At 44.3% G+C, this 24801-nt stretch overlaps 1 protein-coding gene across 1 annotated transcript in view; it reads left to right on the forward strand.

Moving 5' to 3' along the window:
- The window catches only part of LOC144721967 (A disintegrin and metalloproteinase with thrombospondin motifs 7-like), a 92099-nt gene that overhangs the window by 47415 nt on the left and 19883 nt on the right, over positions 1 to 24801 (forward strand). The window contains exons 18-21 of the mRNA XM_078599972.1: positions 9687 to 9900; positions 18219 to 19196; positions 19472 to 19624; positions 21960 to 22133. Of these exons, the coding sequence (XP_078456098.1) occupies positions 9687 to 9900; positions 18219 to 19196; positions 19472 to 19624; positions 21960 to 22133 (1519 nt within the window). The remainder of the gene's footprint in view (positions 1 to 9686; positions 9901 to 18218; positions 19197 to 19471; positions 19625 to 21959; positions 22134 to 24801) is intronic.

The following is a 24801-nucleotide window of genomic DNA, read 5'->3' on the forward strand; positions in this document are numbered from 1 at the left end:
CCCGAGGACCTCGCTGTCACCGTCCCAGCTTGCTAGGCCATGGCAGACGAACCCCGGGTTTAAAGGGTGGGGTCAGTTCTGCGCACACTGCACTCCACTTGAAAGCTCCTTTGCGCAGGCAAGAAGGAAATCTTCACGTCTACCCCCCCCCCCCCCCCCCGGTCTCACTAAGTCCTGTAGCGATGGAAAAGGGGCGAACTCGGCAGGTGTAAGATGACACTGGCAGCCGCAGTTTCAATCCTGCATGCAGGCGGCTCAGGCGCAAGTGGTCGTCTGATGATGACCTGGAAACGACATCATCACCCGGCAGCACCCTGAGCGACCAAGCAGCCTTTTCTAGGGACAGCACTGCTTGCTCCACACGGAGAGGGGCCTAGAAAAGGTGGCCTAAACAAAGCTCGTCTCCTCCTCCCTCAGTTGGCTTACCGCCGTCAACGGGCATCTTCATATGCGGTCGAATTACATCAAAGAATCGACGGCGCATCCCACTCGCCTTAAAAGGTGGGAAAGGACTCAAACTCGCATGCTGGAACATCAGAACCATGCTAGACTCAGCTGACAGCACTCGACCTGAGCGACGATCCGCTTTAATTGCACACGAACTCGCTCGGCTGGATGTTGACATCGCCGCCCTCAGCGAAATCCGCTTTTCAGAGGAAGGCAGTCTGCGGGAGCATGGCGCAGGTTACACTCTCTACTGGTCAGGTAAACCAGCGACAGAGAGACGCCGTTCAGGTGTCGGCTTCATGATCAGGGACTCTATCGCTACCAAGCTTGCAAGCCTGCCAACTGGTCACTCTGACCGCATGATCTCAATGCATCTACCACTTTGTGACCAACAACACGCAACGCTGCTCAGAGTGTACGCTCCAACTCTCCAGGCAGATCCCGCTGATAAAGACAAGTTTTACTCTGACCTACGCAGCCTTCTGCAGGATATCCCAGCTGACGACAAGATTGTCATCCTTGGCGACTTCAACGCCAGAGTGGGCAGAGACTCGGAAACCTGGAGAGGCGTACTTGGAAGGCACGGCGTGGGCAGCTGCAACGACAATGGACGCTTGTTACTTGAACTCTGTGCGGAACAGCAGCTTTCCATTACCAACACCATCTTCCAGCAGAAAGACAGTCTGAAAACAACCTGGATGCACCCTCGGTCAAAACATTGGCATCTCATAGACTACATCCTTGTGCTCCAGCGTGACCTAAAAGATGTCTTTCACACCAGGGTAATGCCCAGCGCCGAGTGTCACACAGACCACCGTCTTGTCCGCTGCAAACTCAGCTTTCACTTTAAACCCAGACCAAGGAACGGTGGCGCCCCGAGGAAGAAGCTCAAAGTCTGCAGCCTTCAGTCTGCCGCGGTCAAAGCAGCTTTCCAGAAAAGCCTACGATCTAGGCTAGAGGAACCGAGCTGCCTAGGAGACACGCCTCCGGTTCCTGAAGTGCTGTGGGACCGCATCAAAACTGTTGTTCTGCAAACATCTGAAGATACCCTCGGATTCTCCACGAAGAAAAACAGAGATTGGTTCGATGAGAACAACTTAGAAGTCCAGGAGCTGCTGTCAAAGAAGAGATCAGCACACCAGGCCCACCTGGCCCGACCATCCTGCCCGCACAAAAAAGCAGCCTTCCGCCTGGAATGCAGCACCATCCAGCGCAAGCTTCGAGAGATTCAGAACGAGTGGTGGACCAACCTCGCAGTAAAAACTCAGGTTTGCGCTGATACTGGCGACTACAGGGGATTCTACGAAGCTCTAAAAGCGGTATATGGCCCCTCGTACCAAATCCTGAGCCCCCTGCGGAGTGCACACGGGAAAGAACTGCTCACTGAAAAGGACTCAATCCTGAACCGCTGGTCTGAGCACTTCTACACGCTCTTCAATGCTAGCCGCTCAGTCCAAGAACCAGCGATTGACCGCATCCCACAACAACCAGTGAAAACCGAACTGGATGTGGCACCAACATTACAAGAGACTGAGGAAGCCATTAAACAGCTGAAGAGTGGTAAAGCTGCAGGAGTGGATGGCATCCCTCCTGAAGTATGGAAGAACGGAGGCCCAGCACTGCACACCAAACTCCATGAATTCTTCGTCTGCTGCTGGGAGCAGGGTAAACTCCCTCAAGATCTCAAAGATGCAGTCATCATCACCCTGTACAAGAACAAAGGGGAAAAATCAGACTGTTCCAATTATCGTGGCATAACACTTCTGTCCGTCGCCGGCAAAATCCTCGCAAGAGTACTGCTGAATAGACTGGTACCCGCAATAGCTGAAGATCACCTCCCAGAGACCCAGTGTGGCTTTAGAGCCAAGCGGGGAACCACAGACATGGTGTTTGTCCTGAGGCAGATTCAGGAAAAGTGCCGGGAGCAAAACAAAGCGCTGTACGTCACCTTTGTGGACCTGACAAAAGCGTTTGACACCGTGAGCAGGCAGGGACTTTGGAAAATCCTGGACAAGCTAGGCTGCCCACCGAAGTTCCTCACCATGATCGTCCAGCTTCATGAAGACCAGCTTGGACAAGTCAGACATAGCAACAATCTCTCGCAGCCCTTCCCTATTGCAAACGGCGTGAAACAGGGCTGTGTTCTTGCTCCCACGCTGTTCACCATTTTGTTCAGCATGATGCTCCAGCAGGTCACAGAGGACCTCGACGACGCTGATGGCGTATACATCCGTTTTCGTCTCGACGGGAGCGTGTTCAACCTGAGGCGTTTGCAGGCCCACACAAAGACCATGGAGCAACTGATCAGGGAGCTGCTTTTTTCTGACGATGCCGCCCTCCTTGCTCACACAGAGGCAGCTATGCAGCGAATTACGTCTTGTTTCGCGAAAACAGCTCAGATCTTCGGCCTTGAAGTCAGCCTGAGGAAGACTGAAGTTCTTCATCAGTCCGCACCCCATGAGGAGCACCATCCACCAAGCATCTTCATTGAACAAACAGAACTGAAAGCTGTCCACCAGTTCAGCTACTTGGGGTGCGTGATCTCGTCTGACGCCAAGATCGACAACGAAGTCGACAACAGGCTGGCCAAGGCAAACAGTGCATTTGGCAGACTATACAAACGTGTCTGGAACAACAGAAACCTTAAAAGAGCCACAAGGGTCAACGTCTACAAAGCTGTTGTGCTGACCACTCTCCTGTATGGCGCTGAGTCCTGGGTCACGTACCGTCGTCACCTGAGTCTCCTCGAGCGTTTCCATCAGCGCTGCCTCCGCACAATCTTCAATATTCACTGGAGTGACTTCGTCGCCAACACTGAAGTCCTCAAGTCAGCGAAGGTCATCAGCATCGAGGCCATGGTCCTCAAGACACAGCTTCGTTGGGCAGGGCACATCGCCAGGATGGAGAACCACCGCTTACCTAAGATTGTGCTGTATGGGGAACTGTCCTCTGGCCATCGCGACATAGGGGTACCACGAAAGCGATACAAAGACTCCCTGAAGAAGTCCCTCACTGCTTGCTGCATCGATCAACGTCAGTGGGCAACACAAGCAGCTGATCGCAACTCCTGGCGGCACACAGTCCACCAGGCCACCTCCTTCTTCGAAGATACCTGCAGGGCCCGTATGGAGGACAAAAGGAGAAGGAGGAAGAACCATGATCCCTCAGCACCCATCCCAGATGAGACCTATACTTGCAGCTGTTGTGGCAGGACCTGCTTGTCCCGCATAGGCCTCTTCAGCCACCAGCGTGCCTGCAGAAGACGTGGATGTCCTTCCTAGATCTTCGTTCGCGAAGCCAAGCCATGATGATGAATCAATAACACATGGGCTTTTTTAATACATGAGAACTATGTTGCAATAGTGAAATATAATTAGTATTGATTTTAAAACATCATTCGTAGGGGTTGCTAGTAGAAAATAACTTTTCCGGTGGGAATGTGTTCAGGAAAAAAAAAGGGTCTAGCAAACTTATTTTGAAAAAAAAAAATACAACTAGGCGCGTAAACATGCATCAATTCATCGAATAAAACACAATCTTTCACATTAACTTTTATTTTTTACTTTGCCTCATTCGTACAAACTCTATCGTAACAATGCTGCACATTCTGCAAAGCACGAATGGGCATATTGATTTAAGATGTTTTTAGCAAATTACTGAGTGTTTATACCTGTGGGATAATACTGGAGCACCTGGAGAAAACTCACGCAGAAAGGGCAACACGATATTCCATAAAGATGGGACAGATGATTTCAGTCTGCTCATCGCCGTACCGCCTTCTGCTGGCGAGCGAGGGTACGGCATCTCTATGGCAACAGGACGGAAGTTGCCGTACATTTGTGTGGTTCCCCCAACCCTTGTCACCACAGAGCTGCATATTGTTGCATGCCTATGTAATTATTATCATTTACAGTGTACAACGGTCTATATATGTACGACACAAAATAGACATTCGTACAAAAGCAATGTTTTCGCATTTGAATTGTCTGCATATTTGCATAGAATGTATTATGTTATACCCAGGGGCTGGCAATCAGTGCAAGCTAGTGAGTATTCATATTCTTATGTGAGTGATGGGTTTGAATTAAATATAATGAAGTGGCTGAATGGCTCAAGAGGTCAGACCACTGAGTTAGTACCGCTGAGATCCTGAGTTTAAATCCACGCAGCTACCTGTGATTAAACCGGGTTTTCAAGTGCAGTAAGTTGACGGTGTCAGCCTGATCACCAATAACTACAACAACAACAACAAAATTCAACACATTACAGTTTTTGTGAGTGTCTAATTTGGCAAAATTCAGCTGTGAGAATTCATATCGATTTGACCGTTATGTGAAGAACATTTATCTCATCTTATCTGAACGTAATTTATATAGTACCTTAACCAAGGCGCTTTACATAGAATTAAGAATGGTACAAAATGAATATAATGGTAGAGATGAGGTGAATACAATATATGAGAGGAAGTAATGGACAAATCTGTGATGCGTGAATTAGGTAAAAGCAAAATTGATGAGAGCAAAGATGATTAATCGATTTAATGGATGGAGAATGAGTGGTGGCCATGTAGAGAGGTGATGAAGAGGGAGCCGGAACGATAGTGGTTATTAAGGGGAGATTAAGGGGTCGTGGGGTGAGCTAAAGAAAAAAAGTGAGTTTTGTAGAAGGAGCAGAAACTCCTGAGCGATGATGACTGCTTGAACGTGCAGCGTTAGTGGGAATGTGCTGCCGTTTATATTGTGGGCCAGAGGTCACTTGAAGGAATCTCACAGGTAGCTCTGTGATTCCTGCATCTGTGTCCCATTCTCTCACGAAGAATCGCATTGCTCTGCAAAATATCTGAATGAAAATCTTTGTCTCATTACATGATACCAACAGCACAATTGGTATAAAACTAGGGGAAAATGACAAAAATTGTAAAGTAAAAAAATTGCACGTAATCTTCCAAAGGGATTATTTTAAGATTGCTTCCTGCTGTAATAAATTTCACCACAGCTGCATACTGACTTGCGAGTGAAAACAGGTGCAATTACCCCAATGATGAATTGCTAGATCTGTTAAGTATAAATTCCGTTAGGAAATTACAACATGGGTTTGCACATTAATGACAGATCAGGCGCTGTATTCATACAACAATACCAGAATAATAACTTCAGCACTGTGGTGACAGATGGTAAAGGTTTGTTGATTCAAAAATGTATGCAATTTCTGCTCAGGAATGCTGAACTGAGAGACCTCATCAGTGTACACCATCTGTTGGAATGTAGGTGTTAATAGATTGTGTGAAACTTACATTGAATAATAATACTATGGTAAGAAGACCCCATGCCAAATTTTGGGGGGGGTATCCTTTGGAAAAAGTGAACTTAATGAAATGCAACCTACGAATGTGTCTCAAGAAGAAAGATAGGAATCAATGCGTGCTACCGGCTATAACGTGGCAAAGAAAAATGTATGTTGACGAAGAAAATATAAAACAAAGCTGAGAGAATGTGCAACACAATTCTGAAAGGTGCATGATTGGAATTCCACCGAGAGATGAAAAGAGCAACACATGCACAAGTTAGAAATACAGTGATTGTTAAGGAACATGAGTGGGCTTGGGCACGACGCGTCATGGCTAAGAAGGGGACAACGGAGGTGGTCGCGTGTGATGGGGTAATGCGTGTGTACATCTGACCAGCATGGAAGGATAGGCAAAAATTCCCCTTTAGAACTCCCTCGAGTGGAGATCTGTCTGCCAGCATTAGCAAGTAATGTCAGGACTGCACCTTTATCCTCTTACCTGTTATCCATATGTATGTTTTACCGTGAGGATAAAATTAGTAATTTGTATGAATAACAAATCAGATAAAATAAGTATTTATCTCTGTCGCAGTAATAAATGATCAGAATAGTAACAGAGAATATTTAGCAAATAAAACTTTGTAAATACTGTAGACACAAAATGATAAGTTTCTACTTCCTACAATCACAAAAAATAATAATTAATAAATATATTCAAGTCACACAACATGAACTTAATTATCACAGATTTATTGTGAAAGTCCCATTGTGCAAAAAATAGCATTTTATTTTATACCCAAAGTATAAATTATTCAAAAATGGAAATGCAATTGTAAGGCATACAATGCTTGAGCAGCTCATGTCTGAGAGTTCAAATACACGCAGGCTTAACTTACCATAAAATCTGCATAAAATAAATAATAAATAACTAAAAAAGATTGTTAAGCCGGGAAATGCTTTGTAGCCTGTTGCCTACCACTATTGTCCCTGAGATGAAGAACATTTGGTTCAGAAATAAAAACCCCGAAGGCATTGAACATATTTATCTGCACATATAAAATGAGAACTGCTACAAACTATACACAACTTCAATCAAGGAAAGAGATATGTGAAAGTCAAATATCCACATCAAAAAAATGTGTTTCAAACGAAATACAAAAATAGACCTCACGTCGTATCTCCACATTGAAATAAAATTTACATTTTGTCCATCATTATTGGAAATTTTATGTAACCAGCAGAATTTGTTTAAACAATTATATTACGTCTTGATTTGAAGCTTTCGTGACTGCAGGAATCCATACTCTCTGGTTCTTTAGATAAAGTCACGTAGATAGAAAAAATAACAAAAGAAAACACGACGTTTCGGGCGCAACACAACAGCAGATAATTTTCTCACCTGAAGACGGACGCTTGTGTTCCGACCGAAACGTCGTGTTTTTTTGTTCTTTTTTTCTATCTACGTGACTTTACCGAAAGAACCAGAGAGTATAATTATATTATGGCCTGCTTTCAATACTCTGGATCAACAAACCCGTCTGCTGACGACACCTAGGAGATCAAAACCGCGCAAGAATTTAACTTGCTTGATTAAATGGTGCTGAATAAAATATGTGTGGAAGAACTAAAATATATATTTTATGCATTATTCCAAAAGAGTGATCGATATACTTTTTATTTAGACTATATTTAAAAACAAGCAAGCTTCCCTATTAGCAAGTCGCTGTCGCCTGCCAAAGTGTGTGGAGGTCAGGACAAGCAAAAAAATAATGCAATTCAAGAGAGTGAATCGTGTGTTTAGGATTGGCCTTCCATGCAATTATTTTGTTGAAAATTATGAAATTAGAAATATACGAACAAGCATCGCCGCAAATGTGAAATCTTGGCAAGACCCTCCTGAAAAACAGTCACGAAACTCGTGGTAACAAAAAATTAATTGGGATAATAATGGGGCCTTGTGAGTTTTGCAGATTCTTGCCATTATGCTGTTTAACCTAAATATTTTGCTTCCGCACGCATTACAGGACAATACTGTATATTTAAGTGAGTATAACATACCTCGGAAACCACTCCCAACTTATAAATTGCATGCATATACTGCAACTATTGAACAGTTCTGAAATTGTATAATGTCAATTGTTTCCCTGGAAAAGCATCACTGAGTCTCAAACACTAATAATTAGGAGGGTCCAGCTACGTACATTGAGATATTTGGCCAATCCTATTACAGAGTGTTTGGCTTTGTAGGAATAAACTGGAGATACGACAGGGTGACATTCACAATTGCCATCTTATGTCCACCTCAAGACACATGGTGTATTTTTTAAATAAACATCACCATACAGTTTTGCCATCATTTTGAAAAATTATGTTATGAAGTTCAGTTTATCTTCTTGGTTCTTTCGGTAAGTAATAAATAATAAAAATAAAACATAATAAAATAATTGTATTATGTTTTATTTTTATTATTATTTTTATAATTTTATAATGTTTTATTTTATTAATTTATTACTTCCCTTCTACGTGACTTTACCGAAAGAACCAAGAAGATGAATCCCTGCAGTCACGAAAGCTTTAAATCGAAAATTGAAGTTCAGTTTGTTATTTTTCTATCTTAACAGAAAGGCACACGTGTTGTCAGCTGTATTTGACAGTAGTCAAATATGGCACAACATATCACACATTCTGGCAGAAGACCATGTACCAGAGCTCAATCTACACACATCCACTCAATAAAATTGAGCAATTATTTTGTCTTTTGTCTGCCTTTAGATGGGTGGAAAAAATTCCACGACACACCTGCATGCGTACGTTTGTTGGAAAATATTGATTTATTAAACAAATATTGAATGATATGGACAAAATTGCGGCTCGTGGGACATTAAGGATCTTGAGCTTTCCTTAATTATTAAAAAGGGGGAGATGGATGACAGTATCCTGTGCACAATTCTGCCGCAGATTTTCCATATTGGGTCAAGAATAATGTTTAAAATATGTATACACCCTCTGTATTCAAACGTGCAAAGGTTGCTTACGCTGTACTTAAAATGATACAGACGTTTCAATGTAAGACTCGCTATCATCATTGGTGTCACCTATGACTTCAGTGGTAATTTTTATTAGATACAAGAAACCATGGCAATATATGAAAACATTAATCGCTTTATTAATGTGGCAGCTAACCTATCCATGCTGTTTATGGTAGTCAATACTTCATGTTGAACATAAATCAAAACCAGAGGCTCTTCCAAAATTTTACTTACATCTTGTTTAAAATTATAGTCCTGTCGGTCCACTGCTGGGTGAAGGCCTCCCATACTGTCAGTTATGGGAGGGTTTTTGTTTACCATTCTGCACTACGCTGGTGAGTGTTGATTGGTAAACGGGATTGGTAAAAGAGTCCAGCACGTGTCCCAGTATCACTCGCCACTTCGTTAGCCATGGCCAGGAATTGAATTCAGGTCACCATATGCAAAGCACAGTGAATGAACCACTGAACCACCATGTCTGCATTTGTTACGGTAGTCTGCTTTTTTATTTGACCCATACATGTGTTGTAAATTAGGCAAAAATTTAATAAATCTCATCATAATGTGATGTGTGTACAGCAGACATACAACTGTAGTAATAACCTCTATTCTTGCAACAATGTCTTTCTCTTTCTGATATTAACCTCCCCGCTGCTTAGGCCCTATCTACTCCTGTGTCCTCGGCCATCCACACCCAATACTCAGCTATCCCCGCCCTTTGCCCATTTCATGAGTCGAGCATGAGTCCAGAGAGTGTTAAACCAGGACAAAAGTCCAGAACATCACGAATACTTCATGAGACATTGGAACAGCCTTTCAAAAACAGGACTGATCGGGACAAACCAGGACATTTCGTAGTCATAGCAATGCTTTAGCAACCGCAAATTGAGTTGGTGCCCCTCTCCTCCTCCCTCATTTCATCAGGTGGTGGGCAGGAGACTGGCAGAAGTGCTCTGCCACGTGTGGACGTAATGGCACGGCGCATCGCACAGTCCTGTGCTTGCGCAGCATCGGGCCGGATGCACAGAAGGCTCTGCCCAACTCCGAGTGCGAACATCTGCCCAAGCCCAAGCTGCAGAGCCCCTGCAACCAGCACGTGCCGTGTCCCTCGCGATGGGTGGTCGGCAACTGGACTGAGGTCAGAACGGGAACCCGCAATGGCATTCAATCACTGCGGGAGCAGCCATCCACAGCCTCTGCTCCCTTGCCACCCTGTGTATTTGCTTTCAAGCATTTGCGTTGGTAGCTCTGCGATGTGATTTTTACTTTTACCACATGTTGTTCAGCAGGGTGTTTGCCATTTCGCTCCACGTGCTCAGATCTCAATTCTGTTTCTGAAGAAGCACCCAGCAGGTGGAGCATAATGTTGGACATCATGCCAAACAATACAAGGTGCAACCTGAAAACATCAGAGCTGTAACAGAACAGCCACAAAGATCTAAGTAGCTGTATTTTTTGTTGTTGATAACCGATGTGGTGGAATGTTGCCGATGGTGAGCAAATAAGGTTGAATGTGGGTCAACAACTCACATATGTGTTACAAATAATTTTGAAATGTATTTGTTGCACATACAACAAGTTCCCTTGTTTACCCAGTGGGGTCATGCGGTGATCATGGCAACCCAACTTCTGTATCCATCATGCTGTAAATGACGTAGCCTCAATTGTTATTTGTTATGTTCACATTTTTTTCTTATTCTGTATATTCAGAGGCCGAGCAGACACTTTCCCTTGCCTACATTGGCTGCGCTCCCCAGGCCAAACTGCCCAGGCAACAGGGGAGGGTAGGGGTCAGGCCTCCCAGGGGTTTTGTATCATAGACATCGTCTGCTGTGATTTTGCAATTGGGAGTAATTTTGTTGTGTCTCTTCCCTGTTGATTTGTGCAGATCATTTTCTAATTTGGCAAAAATGGACCAATACGCCAGCTCACGTGGCTATACCTATACATTATTAATAATTATCGATTTCGGCTGAGATTAACTTTAATGGCTCAGTAACGTGCAAGCATGTTGGAAAAAAAACAGAAGCAATAACGTTCCATTGTTCAGAATTGGATTTGTAAAACATTGGAATGCATGCAACAAAGTTGTACATCAGGAACTTAAACCTGTTTATCGTCGGCTTGACACGTACTGTTACATTGCTGTTCAAGTACAGTGTACAATGTAAGCATACAACACACAGGGTCACACGTATACAGTCCTGGGCATGTACACATGCTTGTGCATGAACATATACCTGTGCACATATATTTGTCACGTCTATGCATATTCACACTCAGACACACGTGGAGGTTGTGTACATTGGGGGGGTGTTGTAAACCTGGTTAAAAAATAATTATCCGCAATCAGGAATGCAGCCAGTATCGTGACAGCCCGAGAAAGTTGTTCTACATAGAAGAGTACTGAGTGCCAAGACGTGAGCATTATTTACACAGGTTTTTGGCCAACACTGCCGAGATCCGCAGGGTCATAGTGCAAATAATCAGTGAGGAGCTTTGAGGGAGCCAGTGGCATGCATGGAAGGGAGCTCATTTAGCGCCTCTCAAGAGAGTGAGCATAAAAGCCTATTCTGTAAACCCAAGTTTCCATGACGGTGAGAAATGAGGCAGGAAAGGCAATGGTCTCCACAGGATGTGGTTGATTCTTTGCAGCGCGTTATTTTAGCTTAAATGTGTTTTTTAAATACATATTTTTGTCTAATCTGATGGTAAAGTGGCACAGTGCTAATACGTGTGCCTCACAGCAATACACACCTGGGTTCGATTGCTAACTCAAGTGTCTTTTCTGTGAGAAGTTTGTATGTTATCCCACTGTTTTGGGTTGGTTTCCTCTGAGTTGGCCAACGATCGAAATGCTGAAATATTACCTGCAAATTACTGAATTGGGTTTACTCCCCTCAAGAATCTTGAGATTCAATTAGGCTTTCCTGCGTGAACAAGTGTATATATGATAAAAATTAATATGGACAAATGAATATAAAATAGCCTTTGTAGACTATGAAAATTAAATTTAAAGGAAATTAATTCAGTTTAACACGTAGGCTTTCGCGACCAATATTGTTCATAATCAACGATTTTTGGGTTTAGATCGCGTTATTTATAAATGTGTCGTAACAGGAGTGAATTATCCAGCATTTCTGAATCGCTAAAGCATTTACATTTAAATATAAGCAATAGTGTGTCCATGCATGATTGGAATATAATCGATACTATAACACAACAATCGGCTGATAATGTGTTTAATCTAACAAATGCTAACCAAATTAACAAATTTTCTAGACTTTACAATAAACAAATCCCTATTAAAAACGAACAATTTAAAAACAAAACCGTAATGAACTTGACTAACACTGATTTAACCACTGACATGATTTCTGTCCTTTCTAAAGGCCTTAACTTTGCCGTTACCCCACGCACAATTCCAGTGGATGAGATAATTGCTGAGGTAGAATCAGCAGTAAGACTCCTTCCACATAATGAGGCAGAGATGACTAGACACGAGGTTGCCAAAATAATTGAGAATAGTAAAGTACCGAAAGTAAATATTAGCTCGAACGAGGCAAAAGCCTTAAGAGAGCTTCGTCTAAATAAAGATATTCAAATCCTAGCAGCTGATAAGGGCCGCACTACTGTAGTGATGTCACGAGCCGATTATGATAATACAATTAAAGATTTATTAGAGGAAAGTACCTACATTAAAATTAAACGAGATCCAACTAATACTCTGGAACGTAAGACTACTGCAATCATTGCAAATTCATTAATCCCAAAAAATGAGCAATTCCTAATTAAGCCAAGGGCTTCAAAACCACCTAGACTGTATGGGCTACCAAAGATCCATAAAATCGGCATCCCTTTACGACCCATAGTCAGTACAATTGGCTCTGCCACATATAAATTAGCAAAATATGTAACTAAACAAATACAGCCCTACATCGGTAGGACATCATCATTCATAAGAAATTCAGAACATCTTGTGAATATGATCAAAGATATTAAACTTAACCCTAATGATATTTTGGTGAGTTTTGATGTGATTTCGCTATTCACTAAGGTTCCAGTGAGCGAGTCGCTTAAATTACTTGATACACTGGTAAAGAATACAGATTTACCAAAAGATATTCCGAAACTCGCTGACCATTGTTTAAATAACACTTACTTCTTATGGAGAGGTGAATTCTTTAAACAAAGGGAGGGAGCAGTAATGGGCTCTCCTTTATCTCCTGCTATAGCAAATTTGTACATGGAAAACTTTGAAACCAGAGCACTTGCCTCGAGCACATTAAAACCATCCTTTTGGTTTAGATATGTGGATGACACTTTGGTTGTCTGGCCACATGGTAAAGATACACTTAACGATTTTCTAAATCATCTCAATGCACAAAACCCGGCCATTCAGTTCACCATGGAAATGGAGGTGAATAACACACTCCCGTTCCTGGATATTTTACTTGGGCATGGCCTAAATGGTAAAATAACACACAGCGTTTACAGAAAGCAAACGCACACTGATGCCTATCTGAATGCAAAATCGCATCATCACCCAGCTCAGAAATCCTCTCTTATCAAGACGCTCATACATCGGGCTAAAACAGTGTCAGATGATGAAAGTCTAGTGAGAGAGATTAAACATGTTAAAGAAGCACTAAGACAGAATGGCTACAATAATGCTCAAATTAACAGAGCACTAAATGCCAAATCACGATCGCAAAGCAACACTGCTGAAAGCGATCAGATTATTAAAACAATAAAAATACCATTTATCTCAGGAGTAACTGACAAATTAGCCCGTGTTTTGCAAAAGCAAAACATTACAGTAAGATTTGGTACAGTACACAAAATTCAACAACTAGTAACGTGCACTAAAGACGAATTACCTAAATTATCAACAGAAGGTGTATATCGGATTAATTGTGTATGTGGCAGATGCTATATTGGACAGACAGGGCGTAACGTTAGTGTAAGACTAAAAGAACACCAGAGAAATATTAAACTATCGCAAACACAACTGTCGGCAGTGGCAGAACATGCTTGCCAACAAGGACACTCAATTGATTTTGACAACGTTGAAGTGTTGTGTAAAACTAGTTACTACTGGCAAAGACTAATTAGAGAATCCATTGAGATTGAGAGAAACAGAAATAACTTTAATCGCTCAGACAGCTACAGGCTTAGTGCGGCCTGGAAGCGTATTATTAAATAAGATGCATTACAATTCCTTATAAGGGAAACAAGCACTAACTGATTATTAATGTAGCATAATCACAATAGAACACATTCCAAATGATTACTAATCTACAACTCGCATCGTAACAATAGCCTTATTACTAATCAAGTATATAATTACAATAACCCCCCCCTCAAATCTTTGCACCTGATGAGTTAATGAGTTAATGATGACGTCACCCTGCTGCTGCTCTATATAAGAACGGGAGACACAGCAGAGCCTCACCATTCTGGCGAATTGCCCGATGATGCTGGATGCAATTACCAGCGAAACGTCGTACTCAAACTGTAAATGTTGTGGTTTCACGCTTCAACACACCGGTGGGCTAAAGCAGTGAACTATTTGTCTTTTGTCAACGTGACACTTTTTTACTGATTGGCCGTGTCGGGTGGTGGAGGGTTACGACACATTTATAAATAACGCGATCTAAACCCAAAAATCGTTGATTATGAAATTAATTCAGTCATCAAATTGATTGAAGCTATCACAAACCAAGGCCTAAGTTTAGAATTTACAAAAATCTAGAAATGACAAATAGTATGTACAAGTATGAAATATGCACAATGGGTTTGCACGAATAAATAATACAGTTTGTAATAAGAAGAATCAGGCAAAAGTTACACGTTCTCACCAAAGTTATTCACAGTAACATATTGTTTTCCAAAATTTATAGATATACTTCAATGGTAGATGTTTAATCATGCATTATTATACTCATATTACGTACTCCTCGTTATTAACGAGAGGTACGTTCCGGAGATGCTCGTGAATAACACATTTCATGGATAATTATGTTGGCTTATGAAAACCAATCTTTGAAACAAATCACCTTAAATAAATACATAATACGTGAAAATTATCTCATCACTTTATGTAATTACTTTATCTTACCACTTTTTCGCATCACATTCTCTCTCGTAGATTTATCTCATCACTTTCTCTTCGTGAAGAACGAGGGAATACTGTTTCGGGGTAGAGTGGGACAGTTTCTGGGAAGCGGGACATGGGATTGGCCGAGATGTTCATGGAATTGGGAAAAAAGCGAGAAAACAGAATGATTGGTGGAGAAGAGGAGAAGATGACAGATAATCTGTCCAAAAGTATTTTTCAGGCAGCCTAGGGAAACGTTATGTCTTGTGCAACGTAAACCACTTTGATTCAGTCCGGTAAATGGCAGATTTTTATTCCTTTAATTTAGGAGCTCCCCCTTACAAAACTCAGCTCACACAAAAGTTTAGGAAGTGACGCCCTGCTATGGCCAGGGGCTTGTTCTTACATGCTGTGTGTACATTAATATGCATGAGCACACCTCGCATGAATATGCATAACATGTTACATTACATCGAGATGAATATACATGAGCTTGCTCCATGTCACACCTAGGTCCATCAGAACGGTGTACAGTTCAACACAATACCACCAGATCTCAATACAAATCAACTCCTGCCACCTAAACACGGATGCCATTTTCCGAGCTGTTCGGGTCACAACGGACTCATGGCAATCCAGAATGTTGGCAACCCGACATTAACACGACCGCTGCAGTGTCTAGAGGCCACTATATTAATGACAATGTTGAAAAAAATCTGATCTTAATTCACATCATGACCATGAATTTCAATAATTTGTCCCCTAAATTTGGAAAAGGGGTGGGGGATCATAATATTTCTAATACATCTTATGAAATGCATATTTTCAACAAGGGGCCATCTTGTACATGCTTCTTCTTATGTATGGCTGACGTAAATGCAGAGCAACAACTACAATTTAGCATTGTTTGGCTCTGACGAGGGCCCTTGGCGTGGCTTGTGTTGTTGCTCTGGAGACCGGGAAATCAATGGTTGATGTTCGGTCGCCGCGTTGATGCCATTCGATGTGATTTCTCACTTAACAGAGTGGGTCGCATGAAGTCTGCCATTAGCAGCGTGAAAGTTTCCTACCACCATATCACCTTGTCCCAGATTTCATTGGATTTCTCACGATTCCCAATGCTAAAATGGACACGTCAATTGCACACAGGAGCCCATTTAGCACGGCCTGAAAGCAACCCCGTTAAGGAGACATTGTCACACCAATTATTTCCAGATGCCAAAATATGGGTAAAAAAATATCCAAATGTCATTAACCCTTCACCGAGAGTTGCAACAATGAGGTTCAAAGTACAATTTAGTTCTATATATATATTTTTTCTTTTTCTCTCTTTCCATTGTTTTTGCGTTCTCATTGTTTCACAGATGATAGCTGAGGACTACTGTTGTGCTGGTTTGCCAAGGTCTATTGAGAGCATTGCACCCTGGTTCTTTGTCTCTTTGTACATTCATAATGAAAGGAAATGTTACAAGTGGGTCAGTTTGGTTGCTGATTACTAGCCTGATAAACTAAGCATACAAAAGATGTTAAGTTATGATAGCAGTTGATGTAAGTTTGCTGTGAAATCAGTGATAATTTGCTGTTTCACACCTTTGTTCCATAGGGCATTTAACATGGCTCATTGGGTGCTGGCTAACTGTAATGTTCTACATTATGCCTGAAGCAAAGCTTCTTTCTCACCATCTTCCATTCTTTCCCTTGAACTGCAGATATCCAAAAGTGCTCATTAGTGGTAAATATTTGAGCAAATATTACTTTATTTCATTGTGAGACAGAATTGTCTAAGTTATGGCAGTGGAACCAAAAAAAACATACTTCAAAAACAATTCTGATTGCTGTTTACGACTGGATATGCTGAAAAGTGCCGTACTTTTCAGACGTTAAAATAGAGGGCACAGCTCAATAATTTGTGTGACAATTCCCCATCTCAAACTTTTGAAATGCAGTGAACGCTGCCGTGCAAAGTTGAGAAAAACTGTGCAGTTAAATGCATAAAGCGCAACTTAAATAGTTCTAAAATCGGCATTGAGTTTAACATTGTGATTGTATCATTCAATTGGGTCGACTATTCCTGTTGTTAAAATGTTCATCAAAGAGCAGAATTGCGTTACAAATTAATCCTATATCAGCATTTATACTTAATTAATTTTACATTTAAGAGGAATTACTTTCACAGACAATAGGATGAAAACTCCTCTTATCTGCAAATGTAATTATCCGTGAACACCCACCACCACAAATTCAGTACAAAATAGAGTTCCACATCAATATGCCGTGTTAATAAATAACACGAGAAACCAGTGGGCCTTTGCAGTACCAGCAGTACACAGAATCAATGTAAAGCAGTCAGGTTTGACTGATGACCTGGAACACACAGATTCACTGCGATCACTCGCTCGTCAGTGGCCAGTCGCATCCTTATCACCCTCGTATCACTACTATCGCCATGGTCACAGCAACACATTCCTCCACCCACATTGAGGAACTCGCTCTCCCAACCAGACTGACGTTCATGTCACCTGTGACGTGTTCAACCACCACACTGCAGGTCAAAATAATTATCTTTCTGCTTCTTCTCTCAAATTGCTCGACTTTGGAATCCCTCTTCCATTGTTTCTTTTCCCCAAGTTCGTGTAATCTTGCTCAATTCACAGAACACATAAACGCTCATCGCGAATAAATTAAAGTGCTCTTTGCCCGTGGGAGCTTGGCATTTTGAAGCTTTGGACCCTGTGCTCAGCAAATGTGTTAAATAATTTTTTTTTATATAGAACTACCAAGCTTTTGAATTCCCATCTGTAGTCTCTTCTACAGTTTTTATAATCTTACTCACCTCAAGATTAGTGTAAGTATTTAAACTGACGATAAGCTCACTTGGTGCGTGAAAGTGTTTTTGTTTAGTGGATTTGTTAAGCGCACTTCCCCTTCTCCCCCCACCCACCCCTTTTTCCCTTTACTTGTGTTGCTCTTCCCTTGCCTTCCCTTCCTCGTATAAAACTCTAAGCTCCTGCTTGCAGTCCCTACATGAGCGGGGCATTGAGCCCAAACGTCTCCCCTTCCTAGAACCCAGGAGCAATGAGCTCAGGCATCGGGCTGAAACATTTGTGTACCTCCCCCCCCCCATTGGTACAGTTTGTGCCTTGTACCAAGTTCTTGTCAAAAATATAGTGTAAGCCTTATGTATTACAACTTCAATAGTGCTGTATTATTGCTGAGCTTGTGCTCAACAACTGTGATTTGATTTTCTTTGTTAAATGTATATATACAGTCAAAACACAGTGCTGCGTTGTGTGCTGTGTGCACAATGACACCTTGCTGCCGGCTCGACGATCCTTGTTCACTTATGTGTGTCTCAGTGCTCGGTGACGTGCGGTGGCGGAGGGGGGAAGAGGACGCGCTCAGTGGAGTGCGGTGACGATGCTGGTGCCACCTGTGACCGTGACACGAGACCGTCCTCCGAGAGTGCCTGTAGCACGTCGGCGGCCTGCCCTATTGGCGGAAAGGAGGCAAACTCTGGCGGTCCCCTGAAAAAGCAAAACAGCAGCTTCCCGGGGAAGCAATTTGACGGCCTCGCTAATCGCAGATTGGAAGGCGACCAGCTGCCCATTGCGCATGGGACTGTGCCTTCCTTTGTTGCGCCCCAAGTCTTTCCATCTAATAATGTGGCATCAGGTAATGATGACTATTATGTGCAGCCCACTACAGAATCCATAGAAAATAGTGTCCCAAACAGCCAAGCCACACATCCCACAGTGGGAAGTTTGTATGATGACTATAATTTTATTGGTTTCCAGGAAGACCTCCTCTATGATGCTGATACTAATGACCCGATAATCAATGGCAGCAAATTACCTCTTGTCTATGACGATGAGTTACTCAGGTCATCCAACAAACCACTGGGGGAGGAGACCACAACTACTTCAGCTACGTTTGCACATTCACCAGCCCATGTGGGACAAAAATGGCCGTCTTCAGAATCTAACGAATTAAACCCGACTGGCAATCCAAGCACGGTCACAGGAGGGTTAGTAGTAAATGTTGAAAAACTCCACAACAATTCATCATCTTCCAAAAGTCAAAACAAGCTGACAAGGAATAAGAGTGGCCACAAGAAGAAGAAAACTCCCCTCGGGGCATCTGTGGCTCCCAGTGCGAAGACCGCAACGTCGACCTCACTGGACACTTCGCTGCCACCCAACGGCAGTCGCTTTTCCCATCCGACTTCTTCTTTCCCAACTCGGCCTCACATTGAAAGCACTGTGTCAGCAGCAAAGAACATGGTCCACCCTACTCAAGATCGAGAACCCCGCTGGGTGGTCGGCAACTGGAGTGAGGTACTGAGAATTTCTCGAACAAAATACAAAGTGGTCAAAGACTCCCCTCCTTTTCTGCCACTCTGTCGTTAGTCTCAACCACTAGCCATTGTCCCGTCTAGCCACATCCTGTTCAAGCTCACTTACTTTTCTTAACAGATTATCCCATTTCGACTTCAGGGGAGATGATTTGTAGAGGAAGCATTCAGGGAGGGGACAGGGCAGATGAGTGGGGGAGGTGAGTCAGATTCTGAACTTTCTGCGGCATGAGAGTCTTGATATGCGCTTGTTTGCAGTGCTCAGTCACGTGCGGCCTGGGGTCCATGTGGCGCCGGGTGGAGTGCAGTGCAGGGGAACCGTCGCTGTGCACGGCCACAAAGAGGCCCGCCCCAGCCCGGCGCTGTCACGTACAGCCCTGCGCCACCTGGATCGTCGGCGAGTGGACCAAGGTGGGGCGACGGAATCGGTGGCGTAGCCTGGTTGGTATGGGCACTGGTTAGGTTTGCCACTTCTGATGTGCCAAAAAACCGAGATAAATCATGGGAAGAAGAATATCTCACAATACCAGAATCGGGGAGAACTACACGTGAATGCGTCGTCTTTAATGGTGTATTGCACAACTGACAAAACTGGGACGTTTGATGTCCCAGGGGAGATTTACAGATTTCCCAGGACATCTCCCTCGACGAGAGGACAATCCTGGGAAAACCAGGACAGGTGGCAACGCGAGTCCTGGTCCAAGGAATGAACCGGAGCCCCCTGTGCACCCTCTCCCTCTCCGCTGCCCGGTGCCTGGGTCTCTGCAACCCGAGAGCCCAGTTGCACCACCTGCACCATTGATAGCTGCAGCACTGGTTACAGTAATTAAGGTGGTCTGAAAAGTGGTAGGTGGGAATTGTTTGTGCGGCGGTGCTAAGATAATTAGTCTCCCCTCTGTGCATGTGGGTTTTGCCGATCATCCGGCATAGTTAATCGTTAAGGCGGACGAGTTTATTACTTGTTTTCATTCATGTATTCATTTGAGAGCAACAGGAAATGCAGCTGCTTCCCTTTGAAAGTTTTCATCCCCATGGCTGCGCTCATTTTTCCCTTTACAACAGGAGATTTAACAGGCAGTCAGAGCAGTGTTCAACCAACCACAGCATTGCAATAATTTCCCATAAAGTAGGGCTGCCATCATTCACCAATGCCCCGCTGCACAGTGATCTCTAGGCACGTCAGGCAGGATAGAAAATGTTTACGTTGAAGGTCCCGCCATTTTCATCAACACGTTTTCGTCAAGGCTACACAATTAGACAACTGTGTTGTGGATAAAGCGTAGAAACAACCATACATTTGGTTTTATATAATAACAAACTCAACTATATGTTTGAAAATCTCTTAAGGTTTATGGACTTTTTCTAAGGATTAAATGAGCCTTTAGAAAATTTATTTTTTTACATTTCGTATGCCTTACACTTTAGAGTGTTTTAGCGCGAGCTATTATGAACATGCCATCAAACCCAACCTTGCCTTAAAGGCCCGATTCATGACGGACACAACCAAATACACATTGCACGCAGGCTCTGTTGAATGCGATTCATCACGCCTCATCACGTTCCGCACATCCACGTTCAGTTTGACCGATTCAGAGGCAAGTTCAGCTTTTGCACACAACAGGAAAAATCGTCTTAGACCAGAGAACGCCAAAAGGCGTTTTGGCGTCCTTTGGTCTAACACCGTTTTGAGACTCGGCTAAAAAGAAAGCTGTCTCTGGTGTGGACCAATCAGTTTCAAAGACAATGGCATATATTATCAGAGTATGTTTTTTTGTTTGCATTCTGACCACAAGTATTGTGGTTAATGCAGACATGATTCCTTGTAAAACGTTTTAGTTTCGTATTCTAACATCTTAACACCTGTTTTTTGCCAGAAAAAAAGGGGAAAACTTATTCTCATATTTTGGTACTGGCAAAGGAGGTCCCATGATGTAATTTTTATAAATGTTTAAATGTATTTGTTCTTACCTTGTCTACTTCCTTGCTGTGCTTAAGTGATTTGACCTTTAAAAATAAAACTCACTGACTTTCTACTACGTTGTACAGTCGAAACATCACCATGCAAAAATATGTTCAGTTATGTTGGAAGAGGTCATAAATGACATTTCCGTGTCGTAAATCTATCAATGGTGGCCTCATACTGTATACATGTGGTAAACGTGTGTCGCATTACATGCGGGTTTGTAAACCGGATGTAATGTTTCCCAAATTTTTAATCAACATCTTTTTTTTTAAGATTACACACACAGTTGCTTGCCACAAATGAACCACAATACCTGGCTGATCTCGTCAAGGAGCATAAACCATCACGCGAACTGCCGGCATCCTCGCAGTCGCTTTTGGCTCGTCATCGAACAAAGACGGTCACTGCATCACGCGCTTTTAGATGCGCTAATGCGGCTGTCTGGAACGCTCTTACGATATTAGGAAACCACTGCAGCTATGCACTTTAAATCTAGATTGAAAAGTTATTTATTTAGAACTGCTTTTTATGTTATTTGTTGTCCTTCCCCCTCATCTCCAATTAGCATGGTTGGCTATGTATGGTGCGAAATAAGTTAGTTATATATATTTGTACACGCATACCTAAGGGTAAACCAAATGCCCTCTAGAAAGGTTCACTGGAGCTTTCTCTAGTGGAGGCCTTTCTGCCAGCAGTGGCATGAGCGAGCAATTCATTACAGGACTGCATCTTTTGACTCGTCCCAGATGTAGATTGTTGTCTCCTACGTGGCACGTGGTGCAGTGCTTGGAGGGCTGCGGAGGAGAGCGGCGGACGCGCGAGGTGCTCTGCGTGGACAAGCGGGATGGGCGACCCTTGCGACCCTTCCACTGCCAGTCCCTGCTGTCCCAACCGCCCGACTCCATGTCCTGCAACACCCCGCCGTGCCTTGCCTGGGACGCTGGACAATGGAGTCCCGTAAGTGGCAGGGACTCGGCCCATTAGGGCGTGCAGACAGTGAGTGGATTGACGCTGCATAGCACAAGCCGCTTGGGGTATTCGCGAAAATAATTTCAACAGTATGGTTGTGAAATGCGGTCATGGAATTGGAATATTTTGGGCAGTTTTTTGCAGGAATTACCATTTGTTTTGTGTGACATCTCATGGCTCACTCCCTCTTTTAATCGGAGGTGATGACAAGAGTGAATGTTTGACATCCATTTTCATCTACTTGTCTAGACAATGTCGGTACATGGTTAAAGGCTGTTGAGTAACAATGCAATAGTTGCCAGAGAGGAATTAAACAACGAGGTGTAAGTGCTTGGACTACTCAACAAGAGACGATGCTTTCCACAACAGTGAAAAAATATATTTTCATTCAACTCACAACTGCATGAGACAATATAGTGCATTTTAATTGGTTTCTATTCCAAACTTTGTTGGTTTCTTGAGAGTAATTCTTTGTATTGTTTAGAACTTGACCATGAGGAGCTGGTCAAAGCTGAAGATGAGGGTATGAATTAGTTATTTCTTCCTAAATTTGAAACAGATGATACTGGTATACATTTGTAGTGGCGATACGCGCTGGGGTAGCGATCAGGTGCCAGCGCGTCGGGATTGGATGTGTGTGTGGTGACGCGCGCTGACGGTGAGGGATCAGGGGTCAGCGCGGGATCGTGTGTTGTGTGGTGCTGATTGGCTGGGTGCCGGTGACGCGCTGGTGTGGGAGTGATCGGGTGGCAGCGCGGCGTGATTGGGTGATGAGTGGAAACACGCGCTGGGGGAAAGCGGATCGTAGAGATAGCGCGTCGTGATTGGTTCACTAAGGAGCGATGCTCACATCGAGGTCCGCATCCGCTCCGTCTCCTGGGAGGAGGGACTATATAAGGTGATGCGCACAGGCGCACGGGGAGAGTGTAACCAGCGAAGACTGAAGACGGAGAGGAAGAGACAGGGCCCTGCGGTACCCAGTCCCGCTGTCCTGTGAGGACCCGGACTCGGTGTAACCCAGAGGCGGAGTGTAGGGGGAGCATGCAGTGTCAGCATGCGGAGTGTGTAGCCAGAGAGCTAGAGTCTACATGAGACGAGTGATGTGTGTAGCCAGAGAGCTAGAGTCTACACGAGACGAGTGGAGTGTGTAGCCAGAGGCATAGGGTCTACACGAGACGAGTGATGTGTGTAGCCAGAGAGCTAGAGTCTACACGAGACGAGTGACGTGTGTAGCCAGAGAGCTAGAGTCTACACGAGACGAGTGATGTGTGTAGCCAGAGAGCTAGAGTCTACATGAGACGAGTGATGTGTGTAGCCAGAGAGCTAGAGTCTACACGAGACGAGTGGAGTGTGTAGCCAGAGGCATAGGGTCTACACGAGACGAGTGATGTGTGTAGCCAGAGGCCTAGAGTCTACACGAGTTAAGTAAGAGTGTAGCCAGAGGCAGAGAGTCTACACGAGTTAAGTAAAGTGTGTCGTCGGAAGAATAGAGACCACACGTTGTATTGTGACAAGTCAAGATTTAATAAAAAGTGTGTTACCCGTCAAGAAGTTTCCTGCCGTCATTTCCGATACTTCAACTGGCGTCAGAAGTGAAACTGTCTTCCAAGCATGGATACAAGGAAGACCAATCGGACCCACGGGATTGACCGCGAGGACAACCTTGACGACCCGGGCCAGCTGCCGTCGGGGGGTGAGGATGAAGAATGGCCCACGCTGCAAGATCCGCCGACGGTGCCGGAGGAGCGACGGGGGACCGAGGCCGTGCTCCGTGAGGCGCACTCTCGTCTGGCGGAGCTGCTGCTCGCCGCCGCGTCCATCCTGGCGGAAATCAGCTCGTCGGCTGGAGCGGAGACGGCGGCGGAGATTCTACAGGGTCGCCCCGCAGATTCCCGCCAAAATGACTTGGCGATTCCCGCCATTTCATCGGCGTCGACTTTTGGCGGGAACGGCGACCGCCACGTGGCGGCGGTTCTCCAAGCGCGCCCTCTTACGTCATCAACGCGCGCTGCGGACCGCCATCAGTCATCCGCCATTGGGGCCGCCATCTTACACACCGACGGAGCGGCGGGAAGGAACCACGACGCGGAGGACGACTTCATTTTTCAACAGCGCCTCCCCGCATTGTCAGCCTTCAAGGCGGAAGGCGGGGACTGGGGCCAATTTCAGCGCAGGTTTTTGGCGCATCAGGAGATGTCTGCCTGGTCCGATGCTACGGCGCTGCGGGCACTGCCTGCCATGTTGGACGACAACGCGCTCGCGGCCTTCATGTCTGCTCGGAGGTCGGGCCGCTCTACGCTGAAGGCAGCGCTGGGTCTCATGGCCAAGGTCTACGGACCTCCCTCGGCGTGCCGCCATCATTTTTACGCGAGGCGGAAGGCGGACACGGAGACCGCGCTCGCCTATCGCACGGCGTTGCTGGCTCTCGCCGATGCTGCATTCCCTCGGATGGACGAGGAGGGCCAGGATGCGATGGTTTTGGAGCAGCTGCTTAAGTTGGCGCAGGACCTGGGGGTCCCCATCAACACGGCCGACGAGATCGACATTTCTTCCTTACGGGTCGCTACGAGTATACAAGCGCACGAGGTCCTTCAACGCAAACAGGGGATCGTCTGCAACGCTGCCGTGGCCTCAGCTCCGGGTCCGGTGATCACCG

Source organism: Lampetra planeri, chromosome 13 (assembly GCF_965212315.1).
Source record: "Lampetra planeri chromosome 13, kcLamPlan1.2.h2, whole genome shotgun sequence".
Classification (NCBI taxonomy): domain Eukaryota; kingdom Metazoa; phylum Chordata; class Hyperoartia; order Petromyzontiformes; family Petromyzontidae; genus Lampetra; species Lampetra planeri.